Genomic DNA, 23,332 nt, shown 5'->3' with positions numbered 1-23,332 from the left:
AGCAGCACTGAATGAATACAATTCTTGCTGCAGTGTTGTGGACCAACACAAACCTGTCACTACACGAAGTTTGGTTATGATGAGACCGTAATCACCTTGAACAGCGAATTATGTCAATTGCGAAAAACAAGTGTATAATGAAGATAGTATCAGCTGATGGGAATCGCGTTCCCGTTCAGCTTTTCGAAGCGAAACCCTTTGCTAACTAGCCCTCCCGACTTCAACCAAGCATTAAGCTCACTCGGGTGGACGACATGGAATATCAGCATGACCGCAAACATAAGCAAAGCGTCAAATACGTAAAGGTACGCCTCATGAGAAAGCAAATATCCTCCAAACCCTTCGATATACTCGACGAGACGGTAAATCGACCGCACAAGGATGAGCACACTAGCTGAGTACAACACCCAGATAAGCTTCTTCCAGTTTATCTCAAGGGAGTACGGTGTCGGATTTTGTAGCATGCGACGGTGGAAAATTGCGGTGGTGATGATGAAAAAACCGAAGAAAACAATCTGGACGACGAGTCCGACAACAATGATATGCGACCCGTTTTGAGCACCGCTTTGAGAGTGAGTACCCATGAGGCCAGCTCCTGCGGGTAGAAGTTTGAGAATTTAGCAAGTGTTCGTAGCATTTGCTCGGCAACTGCGGAGTTGTCCCTACCTCCAGCTTGAAGAAGAAATGATAGAACGTCACCGGTGACGAAGATCTTGGTCAACCATTTCACTCGAATAAGGCTGTGATTCTGAGCATGGAGAACAACGATCAACCTCCCCAATTCCATATATATGCTAGCTGCAAAGAGAGCAGGCGCAACCAGAGGTAGCAGTGAGTTGATCAGGAAAGGGCCCAGGGTCCAATTGGGGGATTGGTTGCAAGAGACGGCACGGGCGCAGTAGCCTACAAACTCAACTGCAGTGAACCACGTTAGAAATGCTCAGTATCCTTGTGTGCAGTTCATCTTGCTTACAGTATCCCCCAATGAGAAACGGTATGAAGAACCATGTTTTCGTCCGGATGAGCTGGAATGTGTGCAAGAGCGTGGTTAGCACGAAACAGATGATGAATATCACCGCTGCTGCTAGAGACGGGTAATAATAGTAGTATTCAAAGCCGGAACGAATTGCAAGCCCCATTTGGATCAACTTGAGTCCCCTCTCCCTGGACTACTTCAAACGTTTCCTTTTCACAAAAATATGCAATCCAGCGCGGAGAAGTCTGGGGCACGGGCAGGCCAGCTTTAAAAGGCAGCATTTCGGTATGATGTGGGCATAATCATCCATTCGAAAACTATGCCCTTTTCAGAAAGAGAAACGTTATCCAAGAGATAGCAAAGGCCCTCAAGTCCCACTGGACGCGTCCCCGATCTGAGCATAATCTCTGCAGGCTATACGCTTAGTCATTGAAGTTCGGTTGAGATCGAATCCTTATTAGCCAGCGACTTGGGCATATCGATGATTGTTGCTGCGCTTCCGTGGTTATGCAGACCGTTCATCTCACAGCCAGGGAACAAGAATAGATGGGTGGAACTAAAGGCAGTTGCTGATTAGCTGCGAAGAAATGGTTCCGAGGCCGCTTCGAAAACCATTACGCAAAAAGGATAGTTTACGGGAAATAATGATGCCTTAGGCCCAAACGCCGAGACGCTGGTTTTTCCCCAGACTTCGCTTCCAGCAGCGCACCATATCGGCACAGAGCGACGGTTGCTATCTGCATGGTCTAGGGAGATTAGGTAAATGGCATGCCATCTCGACGGTCTCACACCAAATCCCATCACGGCTGTGCCCAGTGCAAACATCGTCGGATAAAATGCGACGAGTTTCGACCGATTTGCAGCTCGTGCCATAAGAAGCACATCAGATGCTCCTTCGAGGGCGAGTTCACCCCCCAAACATTGCATCACGGCTTTGCTGCCTCTAGTACCCGTGTTGATCTCATTCCGAGAAACGAAAGCTTTCAACTCCCACTGCTAGACTTGGAGCTCTTGAACCACTGGCACGTGGCGACCGTGCGGACACTGGTGCACGACAAATCCACAGAGAAGGTTCTGCGGGAATTCGTCCCACAGGAGGCTCTATCGCATCCGTTTCTAATGCACAGTCTATTGGCTCTATCTGCACTTCACCTAAGTCACCATGGCCCCGTCGAGAGAAGACACAAGTACACCGAGGCCGCCATGACACACAACAACATTTCGCTATCTTTGTGTAAGCCTCTTCTAAACAACGTGACTTCGGGAAACTGCCATGCTTTGTTCGCGTTTGCATGTTTCGTCGTCATGTTCTCGTTTGCTGCGCACGGACCAAAGGTCGACCCAGGAGCTCAGCATCCGTCGGCTGTTCTTGAGGTCTTCATGTTAATCCGGGGAGTGGCTTCAATAGTGGGACAGGCTCGCCCATGGATTGAAGCAGGCGGCATGAGAGATTTACTAAAACTCGGCGAGCAGTCGCGTGAAGAATCGAACACCGCGCATGCGCGGGAACTATATGATCGCGTATCGGACATATATGACAATCTGAAACGACCTTCTCGTCCGGGATGCTACGATAGCCAGAGCCTAGTGATTGAAGAATCCGTTCAGAAATTTCTTGATCTGCTGCAACAGGCCATCGGTGTAGCAAACCCGGCTACTTCCATTATGATGAGATGGCCTGCCGTGATAAGTGTGAAGTACCTGGATTTGTTGCAGGCAAATCATCCCACGGCACTGGTGGTACTTGCTCATTATGGCGTTGCACTTGAGCTGATGGCTGAGAATTGGTGGTTGGATGGATGGGGTGCGTTTTTGGTGAATACCTCTTTGTATCGTTCGGGACCACATCCTGGGCCAGAGCTTATTTGGGCCCGCGAAGCTATAAGGCGGCAGTCATAACTCTCAGTCGTCCAGTTCATCTTCATAGGAAGCTTGGACCGAGGTATCTTACACGGTCGCATGGTATGAAACCAGACTGTCTATCTTTTCGAAAACACCTGTTCTTCAGTCATCAACCGAAGACTATCATGAGAGGCAGCATAATACCTTTCCTGAGCTCCGAAATTCTCTGATGGAGGACACCATTACATATACCCAACCGCCAGGGAAAATACTTGAGGCATGCTTTCTGAGAGACTCCACTGCATCTGTGTGTTTTTTTCAACAGTATTCATGGACCCAGTGGCTAAGTCTTACTCATTAATGGCTCAGTGCTACTTGAGAATACCTCAGCATGGTCTAGACTCAATAACCCAATCCCACCATTCTGAGATTCACTGGGGAGTTTGAGGTGTATATTGGTTAATAGGGCAGTTTGTGTGTTTATTAGGATTTATTCTAGGGGAGTGTTTATCTATTCTTAAATTCTTAATCTCATCATGGTCAAAATTATAGTTGAGTTGCAAATCAGGTTGCAGCTCGGCATGGTCTGGAATTAACTCGGCGTGGTCTAAGGGTGTCTTTAGACCACGCCGAGCTTTGAACCCCTAGACCACGCTCACCTTTAAAACTGTAACACTGGGTTGTAGCTCAGCGTGGTCAAGACTCAACTAGTAAATCACTAAATACTACGCCCTACCTTTCCACTGTTCTCGCTTCAATGAAAAAACTTCAGAGTGCCATTGTGAGACATTATAGCGATCAAATATCCATTTAAACTTTTTTTATATTAGGGGACTCTTCGTTGATTTTGTATATTTCAAGCTCATCGTGGTTAAGAAGCATCCTGAAACTATTCAAGTTTTATGGGGTTTTAGACCACGCCGAGCGGTGAACCTTCTAGACCACGCTCATCTTTATTCAGACCACGATGAGCTGCAAACATAACTACGTACTATTCGTATATTCATGTTGCACAACCAAGTCAAGTCCATCCTCTGCTTTGTGGACCCAACATTTCTGTATATCCAAACCTGCTCCCGCCTCTCGTCATGAGAATAAATCAACGCGCAACCAACTCCACCATAAGAGGTGACTTCATCCACACAGCATAAGTCTCCTGATCCTCCCATTCCCCCAGGGCCTCTCGTCCATTCGGTAATACGAAATCGAAGTGATAAATCAGATATCCGATGACAAGCGACATCTCCAACCGTGCCAGATTCTGTCCAATACAGTCCCGCGGCCCCTGCAGGAATGGTTGTATCGCAGAGCGCCGATCGTTTGCGAAGCGACCCTCATCTGGGTTCAACCACCGCTCCAAATGAAAATTGGTGGGGTCGGAAAAGTTTCGGTGGGATACGCCTGCAGCCCATGAGTTGTATGAAACTTTGGTCTGTATTGCTGATGCATTAGCTTTGTGTATGAGGGGTTCTCGGAAGCGTCATGGACACTTACACCTCCGGGGAAGAATTCTCCACACACGGTATGCCCCCCACTGGGAATAAGTCTTGTAATTCCCAACGGCACAGGCGCGGTTAGTCGGATACCCTCTTTGATGGCTGCATCCAAGATTGGTAGTTTAGACAGTTTGTTCGCATCCAGATCTTTCTCATCTGGGAAACTACTTCGGATCTCTTCTGTTACCCTGGCCAGGGCTTCGGGGTTCTTCAGTAAATGGAACAGGATCCCCGTGAGTGAGGACTGGAGTGTATGGCTTCCTGCGAAGATAAAGGTGCCCGCGTTAATTTCCATCTCGGATTCTGTCAGCTCGTTCTTCGATTTGAGAAGGTATGAGAAGAAATCCGGTCGGTCTACTGCTGTATGTAAACGCTTCTGGACCTTTTCATTAGTCATGGCCTGATGTCTTTCCACCATCAATTGGGCAGATTTTGGCAAGCTCTTAACTAGATAGTTAAAAAGCCATGGATAAAAGCGAAAAGCCGCAATCTGCACTTTGCCTTTTACGGAATTAACCACCATCCCGACCCATTCGTGGTAACTGTCATTATCCAGGCAGCCGAAATCTTCCCCGAAGCTCAGTGAACAGATGATATCAAATGTGCAGTAAGTGATCCATCGCTGAAGGTCAACTATTCTCCTCGATGGGTCCGAGCTGTTTGCCCGCGACTTCAACTGGGCGATCATTTTAAAGACGTATGAAGTTACCAGTGGCTTTTGGGCGTTCAAGGCCTGTGTACTAAATGCGGGAGCATATGCTTTTCGAATACGCGAGTGGTCTTCATCTTCCACATCCAGAATGTCGCCGGGCTGACCAGGTTGTGGGGGCTTTTGGCGGATTGGATCCTTGGGTAGCGCCTTGTAATGTGGGTTGGTGGGACGACGGCTGTAGATGTCTTTGATGCAATCGGGATCCAGGAATGACACCTCATCTGGAGCCACGCGGACAGTATCGCCATATATAACGTGGAATCTTTTGATGTCGTGAGCTAGTCGACCCGACCGAAAGGCGAGCATATAAGGGAGTCGCGTCAGCGCCCAGAGCCGTGGGCCATTGTAGCGGGAGAGAGGATGGAAGTAGAGCCGTTTTATTGCTAGGAGAACGGGCAGCTGGAACGGATTAGTCCATAATCACTAGTAGAAATCAGAAGGTCGAGAGAATAATGTACCAGCAGGACCGTTACGACGGTCGCGTAGACAGAGACGTTGAGCGCCATTGCGACGGATGCATAGCTTGATGAATCATGATTGATGGGTGGGTGGGATCATTTAAATGCGGCTGATTGCTGCTAATCATCTGGCAATGTCCCCTCTGTTGGCGGGGGGGCAGATTGGGGGCCCTTTTGAATTGTCAAGAATGGGGGACAAGGCAATGCGACTGGGCGTTGTGTTCTAGGCTTCCAGCATGCATGAACAGCCTGGTGCAGTGAGAGGCATCAACTGCACCTCGAATACTTATGTAGGACTAGTTGACTTTGGCATTTCAGATATGTGAACACTGATTGGGTGTGCCGAGAGTACTGATTTACTAGTGCTTATGCTTACGTCTTGGTGGTCCGCATGTCACATCTCACACCTGGGCGGGCCAGCAGTCCCACAAGTATTATGAGATCTCACAGGTGTGCTTGCTTCGCTCTGGACTTTAATTACTTGTCAATGAGCAAGCAGAGGTGCGTTAAAGGCCAAGATTGAGTATTCATATCGTTTGCGCAAGAAGTTTCGCTGTCATAACACCATCATTGCGTTGCCACTAGCTCATAAGTGTCTCCGGTCGGCATGTACAATACAAGTGTGATTGTTCCATCCCCGCACTTCATGTTCGAGATCGCAATCACCAAAGAAAGAAGAAACTTTGTCAGGCATGCATGTCTTTAAGTGAGGGCAATAAAGAGCTATGAGCACAGGAGTTGCCGTACGATAATCATCCGGTGATAACACATCTAAAGTAGATGACCTCGCGCCCTGCTCTCCATTGTCCCTGATTAGTCGAACTGTTCGAGCCGAAATGGCAGTTAGCCATGTCTATGCTACGATTTCGCGAGAATACATAACTGGAAAATGCACGAGCGAGTCAAATATTAGGGTTTCGCGGCAATAAATACATCCGCTTTCTAGAGTAGCCCCTGATAGCCTTCTGAAGATGCTAGCTCGACTACTTGCCGCTCTATTCTCTCCAACCAGCCAATCTATCTAAAGACACCAAACATCCCCCCCTCCATCCATCCTACTCCCTTCTGTACACAGCCGCAACCATTGCCTTTCCACTAAGAAGATATCGAAGCAATCTGCTCAATGCACGTGTAGCCTCAAGCCAATCTTCCTTGAGATATAGGTTATACCCCCGCGTAAACTCCAATCCAAACTCCTCCTCATCCGAGTATCCATGTTGATAGACCCTAGCAATCCGATCTCGCGGAAAGAATCCCCGGCATATATGAAGATAGGGTCCCTGGAGGCCAACAACAAAGACTTCCTGGCTCTGGACCCCGCCATGTGAGCTATGTGTCAGATTCATATTCAGATGCCCCAACATAGTGCAAATTGTATCTGTCAAAAGATCGTTCCAAGTTTGTCCCTTGTACCACTGTATTCCATTAGAGAGCCACCTTTTCATAAGGAGTGACCATTAAACCTACCCCAGTAAAAGAGACTACCGGTATAAATTCAGCTCGAGTCCCAACATGAATATTACCCTCTAGTCGAGCTGCATATTGCAACCTCCCCACTACATATTTCACGTCACGTGGGTATGGTAAGGCACTAGAGATATGTTACCATCACGCTAACTATACCCATCCAATATAAAGTATATGTATCACTTACTCAAGCCTCGGTGCTTCATCATCCAAACCCTCAAGTCTACTATAGATGCTTCGCATCAAGTCGCCAAAAACATGGCTCTGCAAGTGGAGGAACTGCACATGATTCGACCTGTCACCGACCCTCCAACTTTTCCTAGGTAACGTGATTGTCTCGCTGGGTTTCAAAATATTGGTTATCCCCGTCTCCTTGCACAAGATCTCTGAAATCAAATTTTCATGTCCTTGCTCCTCTATATAGTCGACGAGTTGAGCGAACAAGGTCTTGAAGAGAAGCTCTTCTTCCGGCCAGCTCTGTGTGCAGTCCCAGTCCATAAGGTTTGATTGTTGGAAGACCCAGGGGATGAATTGTTGGACATCTCCATCTGATTCATGCGTTAGCAGAGCGTATTTGAATTTGAAAAGAAAACTTCTGCAGTGGATACCTTCGCGTTCGGAGTCAACGACTCTAGGTATTAAGCAGTCAAGCTCGACCACTTGGGAGTGGATGGTTATCGACATCTTTTGAAGTGTAGGAAGAAGAGTAGCAGGTTGTCAGCCAATATGTTGATGGTCTTGTGTAGGTTGCAGCGAGATAAGAGGCGTGCGATGACACCTACTGAACCAGACTTGAGAAAAATCGTAGGTGAGACAAACGCTGGTTCTAGATAGCACGGCATCTTCCGGTTGTACAGACCACTAACACTTTCAGATGGAAGTGTCTGTATTATATCATATTAATGAAATAATTGTGATATCTGTGAATATTCGGAATGATCTGTTATGTCATAATAACTGGTTAGACTGTATGATCGCATGATGTCCTTGACATAAGTTTACTAGATATCAGGAATGCTGACGCCCAGCAAAGTAATTATATTTTTCTTTTTCATTTGGACATCGAGGTAGGAAGAAAAGAGTAATAAACATAATGTCATCCTGATAGATGATTGTTCACTAGAAAAAAGTTAAACCCCCATTCTAAAGACTATAATGCCATCATAAAAAAGTCTTCCTTTCAGTATTTACGTTCTGGCATCATACGCATAGTTTGATGTGAATATAGATAAATAGATAACTCCGGAAAGTAAATATAACTATCCATTTAACATTAATTACTGCTTCCGCTAAGCATACACACTAAAGATCGACTTATCACATTTACATCAGAGTTAGGTGGTTTCGGGCGATAGCTTCCTGCAGCACAGGCCTCGCGACATAGTTACGGCTGCATTGCATCTGCAGAAGAAGCCGGTGTGGTTTCCATACATTGTCAGGTGATTAGTAGTGACTTGACTGTTCCTCTAAATATACATTACAATGTAAATACGGTAACATACGAGAAGGCAGTCTGGATTTGAATTATTTACAAAGAATGTACTCTCATGCGAAAAGGTAGAGGTCACTATAACCTACTTCACTTAGTCTGGCTATCCAGGGCAGCGACGAATAAGTTAATCAACTGTACCAAGATGTTAGAAATTGTGACGTTGCTATATTGAGCAGAAGCAAGATGGGTTATACTTACATACGAAGAATATGGATTATCTCCGCCAGCTCTGCGGAACACCTCCCGCCGCTCATCCAGCTGATCTTGACAACAATAGACCATCTCTTGTAACTCCTTGTTCATCCTGAGATTACTTAAAAAGTTTTCTGCATTGGCATCATTGCCGACCCGTGAGATCAGAAATATTGCACCCGCTGGCTGCTTGGAAAGCTGGGTCAATCTCTTTTTGCACTCCAAGACGGTCTCACCAAAGCAATTCTCATCCTCACCATCTGGCTAACGTGAATCATGTACTGGTTAGCCCAATGACAACTTTGCAGGAGATTGGTAAAACTCACGTGTCCATCTGTTATGACGATAGTAATGACCGGCTTCACAGAAAGGCCATTCTCCAATGGATCGAAAATGAGAGGCTGGACAATCTTGGTTCTCAGCGCGTTTCCCAGTCTCGTCCACCCAGAATATTTGACCTTCTTCATATGGCTTCTGATCTCAGTTAGTGACAGCTTATTCAGGTGCCGGTCATCTGTGCTGTTCAAAAACCGAAGATACACGTCCTGGTCTTGTATAGCGCTGGCAATTTCAGCAACACGTTGACAAGTATCTTCGAGAGCCCGTATACGAGCACCCCTTTTGATTTTCATTGAACTGCTGTCATCTAACTCAAAAGCTTAGTGTGGAAACAGGGGATCTGTTGAGGGGTAGAAGCGTACCGCAGAGGATCACAAAGTCATATAAGGCCATGACGGCCAACTTTGGCGTGGTTCCGGGTTCCAAGTCGTATTTTTGTGTGAGATCCTTAGCACGAACAGCCGCACTCTTCACTAGTTCCTCCACGTATGGATCCCCGGGTTGGTAATACGACTGGAGATAATGCTCGATGTAACCCCAGACATACTGTCGATACTCTTCCTCAGTCTCCGGTATCTTGGGCGCCAACGAGCGCGATAGTGATGAGTTTTCGGGCTGCTGGATTCCGAGATGTCTACTGAATTCGGTGAGAAACTGATCGACAACCTCGGCAACAATCTCATTGATAGTATCTTCGTGCTCGTCGCCGACACTTGAGGATTCGTACCCATCATACTCATCACTGTACTCCGAACCCATGACTGAAGGCCTGACAATGGGAGTGATCGTGACTGGTTTCTTGAATGTTGGCTATAGTTGTGGACTCCATGTATTCGACCATCTTTTCTGCCTTCGGCCCGACATCTTTAATGTCATCGCCGCAAGGTTGCCAGCACACAATACCCTGATAAGGTAGCCATATATCGCGTGCGCGTGACTGATGGTCGGGGAGCCCAAATATCCTACAGTCCGCTTTCATGCTAGTATGGAGGTTGTAGGGCGTTCCTCAAGAAGCGGCTGAGGAGTTTTGGGTGCCGAAGAATGAATATGGAACAAAGTGTCGAAGCAAACAACAACTGACAGGTGGGGTCAGGGCGGGGCTCGCGGCGGGGCACCTATGATATCATGCATGTATAACATTCTCCCCCCAACGTTGCGCGGCAACCGCGGAGAAGCAACCTTCCATTCCCAATGTATGGCGATATACGGCCTACAAATGAGTACAGTTATTCCTGACAACATATTCAGGGGCAGCCTAACAGGCTGTCTTGATGCCTGATGTCGGAAGTTTCGGTCGCTGCTCTTCAACTCTGCCTCCATGTTCGGCTTTATGTGGCCGATTTGAAGGTTGAGTTCGCCAGATGTGTTCACCCCTTGTAACTGTCGTTATGCACCTGACTCAGTATCTGCTAATGTGAAGAAGACATCTGGAAATTTGATGAAACTCGATGACATCACTGCCTATCGTCTGCCAGAAACATTACATGCAAGCAAAATGCAGTGCTGGACTAGTGGCCAATCAACGCACTCAGACACAACGCTCAGCCTCGCGCTGCATAAAGAAGATAAAGGGCAAGCTCTCCGTGGCCCGATAGCGTGGAGACACGTCGGCCATTCTGCTGGCATACCCCCAGTTGATATGCAGTGTGTCCGCAAATGGGCAAATTATTTTCAGCAAATGTTCCGGCTGGTGTCCAGTAAGGGCCCTAACTGCAAGATGCATTTGTTTGAGGCACACCAATCCACACCGCTCCTGATCAGCTGCCTGCGTGAACTCCCTGCCAGTTTTTTGTTTGTTTCATGTTTTCTCCATGCCAATGCAATCACGCCCAAATACCCTAATCAGACAATGAACTGCTGACTACCTCGGGGATCACTATGTGCTTCGTGCCCTAAACCACCTCCCAATTCCCGACCAAAGCAAGCAGAAATTTCTTCAGCCTCGGAGGCTGAAGATCTCTGGCATTGATCTGATAGTTGTACGGTTAATGACCGCAATGTACCCGTACACGCTGTCTGCTTGTTAGGCGCTCGTGCTTCTCTGGGCTACATCGCTCAACGATGAGACCATTCCAGCAATATCTACCTTTCGAATATCCTAGTCCTCGGATAAACATATATGTTGGTGAAGGATATATAATTCTGGTCAATTCTACCTTCACTTATTTTCCGTCCAAGCACCGACAAGTTAACAATTGCTCAGAAAACCTTCCAACAGTCATATTCTATCTTTCAACTAGTACAACTTCCCCTTCATCTCCACGTACATTATGCCAAAAGGGCCCGAAGAAGCAATTGTTGAAGACGCTCTGGCAGAGGTCCAAATTGCGGCCAAGAATGACTCTCTCCGAAAGCTATTGCAAAGTCATCTGATCAGGCACTGTACTATCGAGAAGCTACAAGCTTTCCACAGGTCGAACGACAAATACAAGAAGTATATGGTGTCATACCTAGCACAGACTATGGCTATAGATATGTTTGAGAGTTTCGGCCGGGCCTTAGCCTCAGAGTTGGACAAAACGCCCTAAACATTTTGTTGGGCTCACGTCAGGCCCAGGAGGTGTGAGGTAAGCCTTTTCCAGTCCTACACATATTGTGAAGCGTTTTTGATTAACCTAACTACAGTGGTCTATCTGGACAGCCCCAGCGCAGTTATGGTTCCTTGGAAGTATGATCAAGTGATTGAAGTGGTTGAGTTGGTGGTTTTCTCCGAATATACTCGCTTTATACATGCTTTGCAACCGTTTCTGTGACAACTTTAGTGCTTTCAATCCGTTTTTATTCATAGAGGTCCAATGCAGTTATGATTTGGCTCATCAATATACGTCGACGGCCTGTAGATCAGCAATGTAGTATCATACAGGCTCAAGTGTAAGCAGCAGGGGATGAGGAGAGGAACCAAACATAAATCATAACAATGATTTAAATATAGATGAAAGCAAAATACCACAAAAAGTAAAAAGCATTCCTGAAATTACTTTAGTGCATGCTCAACCTTCTGCGATATCTTTCAAGACCACCACACAACCTTTCAAGAAAATCTCAAACCCGTTACTTCAGGCGCCATCGCTCTAACTGTTTCATGTATACATTCTGAACGCCATGGAAGCCATAGATTGTTTTCCGTGAGATTCCGAGAGTTGACAACAGACTTGGACACATGTTTGTGAACGTATAGCTGCCCGAACACTTGTAAAGCTGAGTTACACTCTCAACTAGCTGGCAAAAACTGCTGATAAGGGGATGGAATTGCTTTGCGGCCCAACACTGAGCAGACCGACAAACATACTACAAAAGTCGGAAACTCCCCTCGCAAGAAAGAGACAAACCCTCAACTTCCTTTCCAATAAGTTGCCTCTCATATTCTTCTGTCTCATCTGGATTTCTCATGAAACAGCTATGCGCGCACACGGCCCTCAACAATCACTACGGTGCGCCGACTATCGAGTGGGCTGGGTCTGCGCCTTAGCGCTCGAGCTCACAGCAGCAAAAGCCATGTTAGACACGGGACATGGCAGACCATCTGACCTTGAATTCGACGATAACCAATATGAGTTTGGTCAGATTGGTGGACATAACGTTGTGTTGGCCGTCTTGCCCTCCGGTGGCTATGGAGTCGCTCAGGCAGCCCTTGCCGCAAACATGATGAAACGTGCCTTTCCCGCCATACAGTTCGCTTTGCTGGTGGGTATCGGAGGTGGTGTGCCAAGCAGAACCAATGATATTCGCTTAGGAGATGTGGTGGTCAGCACTCCAGTTGCCGGGTATCCTGGGGTGCTGCAGTACGATCTCGGCAAGCGAGGACTGGACGAAGATATTACTACAACTGGAGTTCTTCGAAAACCAGCATGGAAAGCCTTGGCAGCCATTAACGTTATGAGGGCAAGGTACATGATGATCGATAACGATTTGTCGGGTGCCGTCAACGAAGCACTGGAGAAATATCCCAAAATGTGGGATGATTTCTCCCACCCTGGTACGGTGAATGATGTCCTGTACCGTGCGGATTACGACCATGTGTCTGGAGATGATTGCTCCAATTGCAGTAACAGCATGGTGATCAGCCGAAGGGCACGGAAAACGAACGAACCACGCATTCACTACGGACTTATTGGTTCGGGGAACCAGGTCATCAGAAACGGGAAGTTTCGGGAGCGGCTTAGAGAAAAGCATAACATTCTGTGCTTCGAGATGGAAGCAGCGGGTGCATTGGTAAGTGGTGGAGGTACCACGATTAGTGTCATGATGTTTGTTGCTAATTTTGAAATTATCAGGAAGCATTCGAGTGTCTTGTCATTCGAGGCATTTGCGACTACTCAGACTCCCATAAGAATGATCTGTGGCAGGGATATGCAGCGCTTACTGCAGCTGCATACACAAAAGACCTATTGCTTCTGATTGAGGGCCCGGTCTCCCCAGATGGTGTGTACCCCATCTACACTTTTGTTTGTCTCTTCCTTTGTGGAATGTCCTAACAACGATCACATAGCTATGGCTTCACCCAGCCCTCCTGAGGTTGAGGTACCGGAAAATATCTGTCTGGGTGTTCCAGCACACGGGGGCAGCCCGGGGGTCAGAAATTATCCCCAGAACGTTTCCGTCCATAAACCGCAGTTCAACCAACAACAACAACAACCACCACCAATAACTTGCGAGCCTCCGCCAAGTTATACACAGGCTGCACGTTCCTTTCAACCTGTACCTGCATCGGTTGAGCTGCCTTGTCAACAACCGAAGAAGGTTGACTTTGAAAAGAAACGAGCGAATCGAAACAGTTCTCCAAAACCGCCTGTTTCACGACCACCCCAGCAGCCAATTGACCCTCGCCTCCGGAAAGACTACGGAAGAAGGCTGGTGGAAGCAGCTAAAGCAGGTAATATGCCATTGGTGAAGATATTCATTGAAAGGGGAGGTGATCCAAACACCACAACCGATGATTGGGAAATGACCGCGCTGCATTACGCTGCCAGGATGGGTCACAATGGACTAACGCGACTGCTTCTCAAAGCAGGAGCCAATCCCAATGCCAGAGCTAGATTCCGAAACGACACCCCGTTATTTGAAGCGGCTGCCAGCGGTCATATAAAGGTCGTGCAATACTTACTACTCCACGGAGCTGACTTCACGGTCCATTGTCAGCGGGGTCAAACTGCATTGCATGCAGCTGCCGAGAAAGGGCACTTTGCGTGTGTCGAGCTTCTGGTACAGAGCAAGGCCAATCCCGACAGCATTGACGAGGATGGACATACTCCCCTGGACTTGGCGAAGAAGGAAGATCGTTTGGAGATAGTCAAGTATCTACAGCGGATATAGGGCTTTCATGTTGATTTACTCTCTTGAGAGAACCTTGAGATCTAGTTTTTTGCGATGCGGAACCAGAATGAGATTACGAAGTGTTTCGTTTTATGAAGATATAACAAACTGACCGGTCGTATATTCATCAATCGTCTTATCTGTGTAGATGTGTGAATCACATGATCAGGCTCCATGATCTCTTCGACGGTTCCAGTCATCGCTTCTTTACTCCGCGTTACAACAACTCCACCAAACTCATCACTCTATCATTATTATCATCAACTGTTCTAAGTCATTGCATTCTGGCAGCTATGGAACTTCTCGGAGGCTAGAATCCTACTTCCACAGTAGCACTGCCTTCAAGGTCTTTCCAGTCTTCATGTCGCTGATTGCTTCATCGTATTTCTCGACCGGGTAGTTCTTGATGAGTTCCTCGATGGGATAATTACCTTTGATATTCTGCTCAATGAGGTATGGCAGGAACTAGAGTGTTCTTAGTAATGCTGATGTCTCTTATCGTGCAGGGGCATTTTACCTTCTCGGGCTGTCCGTCTCCCTCACAGCATCCTACGTACTGGCGACCAAAAACCAGTTGTGAGAATAGATCGACCTTGACTGTTTTCCCGGGTGTTGAAGCACCAACAGTTGCCAGTTTTCCCCGAGTTCCGAGCGCCTGGATAGCATTCTCAACAACTGCCGGGACACCGGTACAGTCAACGGCATACTGCACTCCAAGCGGTGGACAGATCGCCTGGATTTGCTTGACAATGTCCTCATCAGCTCCGCTGATTGTATGTGTTGCCCCAAGCTTTTTCGCTAGGTCTAGTCGATCCTGATTCAGATCAACGGCGATAATAGTTTTTGCACCACGTATTCTCCCCGCCATGATAGCACTCATACCTACGGAACCGGCACCGAAGACCGCTAAACTGGTTCCGGGTTGCACATCAAGTGTGTTCATAACTGCACCTGCCCCAGTCTGGAAGCCACAGCCTAGCGGCGCGAATCTATCCAGTGGACACTCAGGATCCACTTTCACAACACATGATGCATGCACAATGGCCAAACTAGCAAAGGAACTCTGACCGAAGAAATTTCCACGCAAGGGGTCTCCGTTCGGGAAGGAGAGGGTAAAGCTCCCGTCTGACCTTTGTTGACCGAAGTTGCTCGGTACCCATTGTTTGCAATATGCTGGATGTTCGCTGGTGCATTGCACACAATCACCGCAGAAAGCATAGCTCAATAACACCTTGTCATCAGCATGGAGATGTGTGATGCTGCTGCCGGTTTTCACGACAACGCCAGCCCCTGGGCGACTCTTAGCGGGTTACGGGCAACCAATCGGGTCAAGCATACCTTCGTGTCCAAATACACATGGAGCAGATGCAGGTAGATGTCCGTTCATACAAGAGAGATCGGTATGGCAGATGCCTGTCGCATGGATCTCGACAAGCACTTCGTCAGATCTCAGATCATTCAGGTGTATGTCCTCTAAGCTGAGAGGACTATTAACCTCTCTCATCACCAGTGCTGTGGCGGTCGCAGCCATAATTCCGGTTGATTAGGTAAGAGTTAAAGGAAAGAGGTTTCTCAATGCCAAAGGGAGGTGTATTCAGCCATGTTCGGCCAAAAAACAGGGACATTCTTTCTACTTAAGTGTCAGTCTTGCTTCATATCTTTTTACATACCCCAAAACTGAGCCCGATGACGACTGTGAGATATACCAATAAGCTCTCCTGCATCTGCCGTGTTCTGGATCCGGCCCTTGGTTATATCCGAAAACCAGGGATAGGCAGCAGGCCCCGGATTCTGAACTGCGGGGAGAGTTTATTAAGGTTTACTAAGCACGCCACTAGCGATCAAATGTGTACTCTCTTCATTACAAGCTATTGATGCGCCGCCAAGCACTAGGCCAGCCTCACAGCTAAGCGAACATCTTTTGTGGAGTATTCATACACCGTACAACGGGCTAGTATACCTACTATGCTTCTTGTCGCCCATAGAAACCCCGCCGAATCAACGGGCCGTTCTCAGCACAACTTGATGTGACTCCTCACATCTCTGCTTAAACACTACACTCTTATTGGCGGGCGTGATAAGAGCGACGTGGATCTGTAGGCAGCCAAGCCTTCAGATGCTGATCCGTTCGCAGATCTCCATCCTGCGGGGTTCACGATTATCCTCTAGCTTTCGGGCGTAAGGCATTACAACTCCCGATTTGATCTGCCGTCGACTACCTACTAAGCCGAATCTCGATCCGGATGTGTTGAAAGGAAGCTTAGTGATCTGTGAGGCGCGGGGCCCCGCGAAACCCGTATTCCCTATTTTCGGGTCGTTCCCGGGACGCCATTGATCCCGACGATCAGAAAGTGCCCATAATTCAGTCTACACTACGGATACCCAGGCTAGCATCACTTCGTGATGTGCTCCAGCCGTCACGCGTCGTCACGCGGCATACGCCTCTCGTATTCGTCGGGACGGCATGCGGCCCATAATTCCCACTTTATCCCCACCTGGGGGCTGAAGGTGGAGTTGCTTGAGGGGTAACCCAGCCAGCCAAGATACAAATACGAAGCTACAAATGCTAGCTCAGCTAGCTCATATCTCGAACTTATAAGACAGAGAAATCTCTTCTCTTCAAGAAAAATAGCATGTCAATTTCTATTGCCTGAAGTTATATCGTGACCTTACACATCAAAATGGGTTCCTTGGATAAGATCGATTTCACTGTACGTATCGATTCCATTTCATCTCCCCTATAATACCTCGACACAAAATGACTAAATTCTTTACAGACCTTCTACAACACTATCAACAATGAACTCACAACCACAGCAGCAACCCGCCACAGCCTCAATCCGGCCACGCGCAAGCCCAATCCACCCGTCCCCGTCTCCACTGCGTCAGACTTGAACCGTGCTGTAGATAGCGCCCGGAACGCTTTCAAAACTTGGTCCAAACTGAGCCCCTCCGAGCGCCGTAGCAAGGTTGTCGCCCTAGGTGAGGCCATTGATCTACACGCTGAGGAGCTCACGGCTCTCCTGGTTCAAGAACAGGGCAAGCCGCACGGCCAAGCAGCCATCGAAGTTAGCATGTCCGGAACATGGTGCAAACAAATTCCGCAACTCGAACTCAGCGATGAAGTGCTCCAAGATACTGATGACCAGCGCGTCATTCAACGCTTTACACCCATGGGTGTGGTTGCAGGCATCGTGCCGTGGAACTTTCCCCTGCTGCTAGCGGTAGGGAAAATTGCCCCGGCCGTTTATACAGGCAACTGTATCATTATTAAACCATCACCCTTTACACCGTACTGCGCGTTGAAGATTGGGGAGTTGGCGGCGAAAATCTTCCCGCCCGGTGTGGTACAGGTATTGAGTGATGATGGGAACATTGGGCCATTGATGACGGCGCATCCGGGAATCAACAAGATCAGCTTCACGGGATCAACGGAGACTGGAAAGAGGATTATGCGCCATTGTGCGGATACCTTGAAATCCGTTACCTTGGAGTTGGGAGGAAATGATCCTGCTATTGTTTGTGAGGATGTGGACATTGAGCAGGTCGTTCCGCAGGTATGTTCGTCTTCTTATCAGGCAGAATCCATTGAAGGCTAACCGAGATTAGATTGCCACATTGAGTTTCCTCGTTTCGGCACAGGTCTGCATGATGATCAAGCGTCTCTACGTCCACGAAAAGATCTACGACAAATTCCTTGAGGCCTTTGTCAACTTCACTAAGAACCTCAAGGTCGGAAATGGCACTGAACCCGACGTATTCTTTGGCCCTGTACAGAATGAAATGCAATACGGGAAGCTCAAGGATCTCTTCTCTTCTATTCAAACAGAGAACCTCAAACCAGCCCTTGGAGGATCTATCACTGAATCCGAGGGCTACTTTGTTACCCCTACTATTATCGACAACCCTCCCGACAACTCCAGAGTGGTGCAAGAGGAGCCTTTTGGTCCTATTCTCCCGTTGATGAAATGGTCCGACGAAGACGAGGTTATTGCTCGCGCCAATGACACCGATACGGGCCTGGGTGCCTCGGTGTGGAGCAAGGATGTGGATCGCGCGCAACGTATCGGTACTCAGTTGGAGTCCGGGTCGGTGTGGATCAATTCCCACTTCCAGGTTGCACCGAATATTCCATTTGGTGGTATGAAGGCGAGTGGAAACGGTCGCGAATGGGGTCTGGAGGGGCTGAAGAGTTATACCCAGTCTCAAATGTTGTGGGTGAAGAAGGCTTAACTTGAAGAAATAGTCTGTACATAGACCCTGGACACCTTTCAAATAAATGATACTTGAAGCTATCATAGTAATACGTATTCATCACTATCATATTTCGAAACCACGAACCTAGTACCGAATGGCACTCCCCTTCAGACTACATACACAACAACATCAACATCACATCTACTGCCCCAAAATACTAGCCAACGACTTACTCCCCTCCTCCGCCTCGCCCTTATCATCCGTCGGAATCTCCTGCGACGCAAACGCCAAAAACACCGCCTCCCAATGCCCATCCTCAAAACTAAACAACAGTGCCCCATCCTCATAAATCCCATTCTCATACGACGGCGCACTCCCCTGATTCATATGCACATCATGAATCCCGGACCCATACGACGACCCAAAGATATACACCGTCGCCTTCTTCCCAATCGCATCATTCAAAATAGGTTCCAAGGCCTCAAGCACAGCATTATGCGGTCCCGTATCAGCCTCAGACAGAACAGCGCCGGCCTCGATATTCACCAGGCCCTTGGTGCGCAGGAAGTCCAGACCCCGCAGCTTGGAGGAGGATTCCTGGTGTCGACGACTGCGGTGGGAATAGGATTTTAGCAGATGGAAGCCCTCGTCGAGAGTGGATAGCTGCTCCGTGATTGGGTGTGTGAAGTTTCGGTCGAACCAGTAGACTAGACGGGAGTCCTTGCCGGTGGATTTGACGTTGATGGCTGCTTCGTAGTCTTTGCTTGAGGAGGAAGAGGAAGAGGAGTCTTTGAAGTAGAGGTAGATGTGAGGCGACTTGGGATCTTCTTCTTCGGTTTGGGCGGTGTAGCGCGTGGGTTGGGCGATCCAGACGCCGTAGTGGGGGATGGTCATTTTGTTGGGAGTTGATATGAAGGATGTCTGTCCTTTAGACGGTCTGTTTTGGAGAATGTTCTGGTGTATGTGTGTAGTGGGATTCAATTGCTGTTTACAGCGAAGGGGAAGGGAACACAAACCCCCTCCTTTATACTACTACTACCTAGTACCTAGGGTATGTACCACCCCACCCTAACTCATCATCATCATCATCATCATCATAATCACGCCAGCCACTATTCACTCACACACCCACCAATAGATAAGACAAGTCCAAAATCGACACATCAACCAACTATAGGTACTTACTAACTTATCTCTTGCCGATCGCAACCATCCAAATCCAAGCGATAAGCCAAGCGGGAGACAGACTTTCCCCACGTGCAAGCCACTACTTAGTAGCTTAGCTTAGCTCTCGGGCGGCGGGACGGGCATCCATCATCCCGTCCCCCCCGCCAGCCAACCAGCCCGACGAATTCAATGCTTGGCCCGCCCGCTATCGTCACCCCTTTCGATCTGCTACATTCATTGGGTGTGGGTTGTCGCTTAATCTTGGTTTGGGGATTGGCGAGGGCTGGCTAGCTGAGCAGTAGCACTACTACTACTACTTACTTACTTGACAGGTTATGGGTGGGGTGACGTAGTGCGGTATTTCGGAGTGAGGTCTAGACTAGGTAGAACTAGACTGGGCGTGCCATTGGTGCGTGAGTTGTGTACGTACTTGGGATACAAGTAGTAGATATTCCAGGTAAGATATGGGACGATCAAATGTGTCAGGTCTATGTGTCAGGCCACTGGTCATATTGGTGGCGTTGCGGTGGGTGATACACAGTATGCTGTGCTAGAATTAGTGTCTGGTGGGTAACTTCTTGATACAGTGTGCAGTTTTCAATTGAGTTGGGTTTGGCTTCCCCGCGCTGGAATTACTTGCTTGGTGTTTGTGGCGGGTTTGTCGACGTCATGGGGGTATAGTAGAGGTTCTTATGATATAGTTTATATGATTTGCTTATAGAAGAAAGTACTTTCCGTTGGTGATATCTATTTATAGAGTAGTGTAGATTATAATAATTAGGGATGGAAATATCACTACTTAGATGCAGAAATAAATTGGAAAACCTTCATATAACATAGCATAATATATACGAGCATAATCCTACACATCCCAATTCATACTCTCCAAAACCGTTTCAGTATACGCCCATATCAACGACGAAAAATCCGAACAAAACGTCAATCCCGTATAATACGTACTCCTCCGCCCCTGCAACGCGTACAACTTGCGATAAAATCCATTACGGATCTCCTCCGGTGACACCATCAACGTCTCCGGCGAACTATCCCCAAACACCACAATCTGAGGATCCTCGATCGGAAACGTCCCCTTGGCTTTCATCCGCGCAAAATCCGCCGCGATAAGGTCTCTCGCGTCTTCCGCGGTGAAGTTCATATCGCCGACTAACTTGCTCGTTGAATGTCCCGGCGCTCCCATATACTGTATTAGAAAGTCGAATGGCATGCGAGGTAAAGCACCCAGTCCGTTGGTGGGATCGGTATTAGTGACCCATAACTTGTCTGGGATACCGGTATTATTGACCACGGCGACGTAGTATGTTCTCCAGAACCATTTTCGGAACAGGTTTGTTTCTGCTTTATCCAAATCGAAGCCTTGAAGTTTTTGCATGAGCGGAGGGAAGGTTATGAGCAGGTTTCTGGCTTTGATGAGTTTTCGAGTCCCGTTCGCATGTTGAACTATTACTTCCACCCCGGAATCGGACCGGTTTGTTGCAACCACGTTTGTCTGGAACAGCACGTCAGAACCGAGCGTTTCCGTTGCTTGTCTGTACAGTTCATACATGCCGTTTTTCGGTGTGATGTATCCATGGACGAGAGCGTCAACGTGGGGGACTCCGAAGTTTTGGATCGCATAGAGAGTGGGCATGTCGAGAAGGTTTCCTACATTCTGGGAGAAAAGGAACACCACATGCAGGGCAGCTTCGAGGGAATGTTCCTCGACAAATCCGCGAAACGGACGGAGGAGGTCTTCTGGTACGGGGTCGGGAAGGTCGTATACCCCTCTTGTGAGGAACGTCCAGTGCTTTATGGATGAGCGGTAAAGGAATGTCGATACCAGGGCTTGTAAGATTCCTGCTGGCGGGTCGACACGTTCGCCAGTTGAGAAGTCAACGAAGTCGGTTCGTTTGTTCAGTGGGAGTAGTGGCTTCCAGTCTACCCCTAGTCGGCGGAAATAGTTGCGTGAGAGCTCGTTGTTGAAGACACCTTCGACGCCGTAGTCGACGTAATTGCCATCTGGTAAGTATAGTGTCTCTGCGTGTCCTCCAAGCCGGTTGTTGGGCTCTATTACTACCACGTGCTTCCCGGCATCTTTTAGTTGGATGGCGCTGTATGTTCCTGAGCTTCCGCCTCCGAGGATGCAGATGTCGCAGGTTATGGTTTCGAGGGGAGCAGCCGCTGGTAGTAGGGCTACGAGTGAGCAGAGTGGAATAAAGAGGTGGACCATCAGACACGGTTGATCATATAACAGTAGTTTTTATAAGTGGATGTGTCGATGACTGGGTAGTATGTATAATTGGTCATCTCAAGCGTATAGTGGCTGGGGGAGTGTGCTGCACCACTGTAAGGCTCTTAATACGCTTACTTATACACCGATTTGGACAATAGTCCAGTTGGATAGTATGTGATGATCCACCCCGGCGTCCTCATGACAAACAGGGAATCATATGCTTCACTCATGAGATGTCCATGGGTGTAGAAGTACGCAGGGGTGCGCAGTTCCTGCATCTATCTGTTTGTGGACACTATTTGACAAGACACCTTCGCCTGACTTCAACTTCGACACAAATATCTAATTTCTCTGGGTGATCATGGATCATAATGTGGTTGCGGGTTTTTACCATAACTACGGGGTAGATATGGGGGTTGTCTGTACAACATTAATGTGCATCTGATCATCTACTTCAGGTATATGGCCGGGTTGGCATCACATGGCAACACCCAGATAGTATCATGAACTTGTGACAGTATCTTCTTGCGCCAGTCTTCTATCCCAGCCTCAGGGTAATGATCGATTACTAACTGAATCACATAAGCCACATTCTATAGCAAGCAAGCACAAAACACCCCATCTATTCCTTCTCCCCCTCCAGCGCAGCAATCAACTCCCCAAAAGCAGCCTGAATCCCCTCCCTCTCCCCAACCCAATACCCCCCTTCCCCATCCAATCCCAAATCCTCCCCTCTAGCCGCCCTCTCAACCTCCTTCATCTCCGGAAACTTCAACCCGATCATCCTCTCCAACGGCCTCATCCTCACCCCCTGCAACACCTGCCTCAGCTGCTCCGCCGCCTTCCCACCCCCATGCCCCCCATAACTCACCACCAACGCCGGCTTCCCCTTCCACTCATGAAACAAGTAATCAATCGCATTCTTCACACTCGCCGGATACCCCCAGTTATACTGCGGTGTGACGAAAATAAACGCCTCGTGGCGCGATATCTCCCGTGACCAGGCCTTGGTGTGCTCGTGCTCGTACTCATCTGCTGAGCTGAAGCGCGATGGCATCCCTGACTCATTGTAGAGTGGAAGATTCCATTCTGCCAGGTCGATGGTCGTAATGGTGGTTTTTTCAGCGGGGTAGGATTCACGGATGGCGTTGTGGATGAATGTGCCGATCTGGGGGCCTGCGCGAGGAGTGCGCTGGCTGCAGATTATGAGGCCGATGGAGGGGGGCATGATGATCAATCCCAGTTCCTTCTTTCTCTTTTTGGTGGAGGTAATAGGGGTAGTAGGTGGATGGGGTTTTCTTTTTCTCTGTGCTACATTCGTGGTACGGTTCTACGGGGTGTATGGGTATTTATGCGATTCAGAGGGCTGTTTGATATGTTATGGTTCTGGTGGTCGGATAAGCCTTGTCCGAAGGCCGAGGCCGAACGCCGTTTGCTGATGTGAGGTGAGT

The 23,332-nt window shown here is 48.2% G+C and overlaps 13 protein-coding genes across 13 annotated transcripts; 4 read left to right on the top strand and 9 right to left on the bottom strand.

The window, feature by feature from the left end:
- Nucleotides 1-149: 149 nt before the first annotated feature.
- On the bottom strand, nt 150-1,139 carry AKAW2_20273S (RTA1 domain-containing protein; the record flags this gene model as incomplete). The annotated part of the gene is made up of 3 exons (XM_041684967.1): nt 150-595; nt 667-915; nt 974-1,139. 3 exons carry the CDS (start codon nt 1,137-1,139, stop codon nt 150-152), a joined length of 861 nt encoding a protein of 286 aa, XP_041539099.1.
- Nucleotides 1,140-1,744: 605 nt separating this feature from the next.
- On the top strand, nt 1,745-2,875 carry AKAW2_20272A (Zn(II)2Cys6 transcription factor domain-containing protein; the record flags this gene model as incomplete). Its single annotated transcript, XM_041684966.1, has 1 exon — nt 1,745-2,875. The coding sequence occupies one exon, from the start codon at nt 1,745-1,747 to the stop codon at nt 2,873-2,875; it is 1,131 nt and encodes a 376-aa protein (XP_041539098.1).
- Nucleotides 2,876-3,917: 1,042 nt separating this feature from the next.
- AKAW2_20271S (cytochrome P450) lies at nt 3,918-5,532 on the bottom strand (the record flags this gene model as incomplete). The annotated part of the gene is made up of 3 exons (XM_041684965.1): nt 3,918-4,250; nt 4,313-5,425; nt 5,485-5,532. The coding sequence occupies 3 exons, from the start codon at nt 5,530-5,532 to the stop codon at nt 3,918-3,920; spliced, it is 1,494 nt and encodes a 497-aa protein (XP_041539097.1).
- Nucleotides 5,533-6,539: 1,007 nt separating this feature from the next.
- Nucleotides 6,540-6,929, bottom strand: AKAW2_20270S (uncharacterized protein; the record flags this gene model as incomplete). Its single annotated transcript, XM_041684964.1, has 1 exon — nt 6,540-6,929. One exon carries the CDS (start codon nt 6,927-6,929, stop codon nt 6,540-6,542), a length of 390 nt encoding a protein of 129 aa, XP_041539096.1.
- A 205-nt stretch (nt 6,930-7,134) lies between these two features.
- Nucleotides 7,135-7,635, bottom strand: AKAW2_20269S (uncharacterized protein; the record flags this gene model as incomplete). Its single annotated transcript, XM_041684963.1, has 2 exons — nt 7,135-7,499; nt 7,560-7,635. 2 exons carry the CDS (start codon nt 7,633-7,635, stop codon nt 7,135-7,137), a joined length of 441 nt encoding a protein of 146 aa, XP_041539095.1.
- An 895-nt stretch (nt 7,636-8,530) lies between these two features.
- On the bottom strand, nt 8,531-9,733 carry AKAW2_20268S (ankyrin repeat protein; the record flags this gene model as incomplete). Its single annotated transcript, XM_041684962.1, has 4 exons — nt 8,531-8,575; nt 8,642-8,899; nt 8,962-9,281; nt 9,337-9,733. The coding sequence occupies 4 exons, from the start codon at nt 9,731-9,733 to the stop codon at nt 8,531-8,533; spliced, it is 1,020 nt and encodes a 339-aa protein (XP_041539094.1).
- A 679-nt stretch (nt 9,734-10,412) lies between these two features.
- AKAW2_20267A (uncharacterized protein) lies at nt 10,413-10,835 on the top strand (the record flags this gene model as incomplete). Its single annotated transcript, XM_041684961.1, has 1 exon — nt 10,413-10,835. One exon carries the CDS (start codon nt 10,413-10,415, stop codon nt 10,833-10,835), a length of 423 nt encoding a protein of 140 aa, XP_041539093.1.
- A 1,538-nt stretch (nt 10,836-12,373) lies between these two features.
- On the top strand, nt 12,374-14,287 carry AKAW2_20266A (uncharacterized protein; the record flags this gene model as incomplete). The annotated part of the gene is made up of 3 exons (XM_041684960.1): nt 12,374-13,186; nt 13,249-13,396; nt 13,464-14,287. The coding sequence occupies 3 exons, from the start codon at nt 12,374-12,376 to the stop codon at nt 14,285-14,287; spliced, it is 1,785 nt and encodes a 594-aa protein (XP_041539092.1).
- Nucleotides 14,288-14,605: 318 nt separating this feature from the next.
- Nucleotides 14,606-15,818, bottom strand: AKAW2_20265S (NAD(P)-dependent alcohol dehydrogenase; the record flags this gene model as incomplete). The annotated part of the gene is made up of 3 exons (XM_041684959.1): nt 14,606-14,752; nt 14,805-15,577; nt 15,626-15,818. The coding sequence occupies 3 exons, from the start codon at nt 15,816-15,818 to the stop codon at nt 14,606-14,608; spliced, it is 1,113 nt and encodes a 370-aa protein (XP_041539091.1).
- Nucleotides 15,819-16,968: 1,150 nt separating this feature from the next.
- On the top strand, nt 16,969-18,520 carry AKAW2_20264A (aldehyde dehydrogenase family protein; the record flags this gene model as incomplete). Its single annotated transcript, XM_041684958.1, has 3 exons — nt 16,969-16,998; nt 17,065-17,844; nt 17,897-18,520. 3 exons carry the CDS (start codon nt 16,969-16,971, stop codon nt 18,518-18,520), a joined length of 1,434 nt encoding a protein of 477 aa, XP_041539090.1.
- A 165-nt stretch (nt 18,521-18,685) lies between these two features.
- Nucleotides 18,686-19,378, bottom strand: AKAW2_20263S (YukJ family protein; the record flags this gene model as incomplete). Its single annotated transcript, XM_041684956.1, has 1 exon — nt 18,686-19,378. The coding sequence occupies one exon, from the start codon at nt 19,376-19,378 to the stop codon at nt 18,686-18,688; it is 693 nt and encodes a 230-aa protein (XP_041539089.1).
- A 1,135-nt stretch (nt 19,379-20,513) lies between these two features.
- On the bottom strand, nt 20,514-21,878 carry AKAW2_20262S (uncharacterized protein; the record flags this gene model as incomplete). Its single annotated transcript, XM_041684955.1, has 1 exon — nt 20,514-21,878. The coding sequence occupies one exon, from the start codon at nt 21,876-21,878 to the stop codon at nt 20,514-20,516; it is 1,365 nt and encodes a 454-aa protein (XP_041539088.1).
- A 625-nt stretch (nt 21,879-22,503) lies between these two features.
- Nucleotides 22,504-23,109, bottom strand: AKAW2_20261S (flavin-dependent quinone reductase; the record flags this gene model as incomplete). The annotated part of the gene is made up of 1 exon (XM_041684954.1): nt 22,504-23,109. The coding sequence occupies one exon, from the start codon at nt 23,107-23,109 to the stop codon at nt 22,504-22,506; it is 606 nt and encodes a 201-aa protein (XP_041539087.1).
- Between the last annotated feature and the right edge of the window lie 223 nt (nt 23,110-23,332).

This window comes from Aspergillus luchuensis, chromosome 2 (assembly GCF_016861625.1).
Source record: "Aspergillus luchuensis IFO 4308 DNA, chromosome 2, nearly complete sequence".
Taxonomy (NCBI): Eukaryota; Fungi; Ascomycota; class Eurotiomycetes; order Eurotiales; family Aspergillaceae; genus Aspergillus; species Aspergillus luchuensis.
The sequence above is the reverse complement of the archived record's forward strand: the minus strand, read 5'-3'. Positions and strand labels throughout refer to the sequence as shown.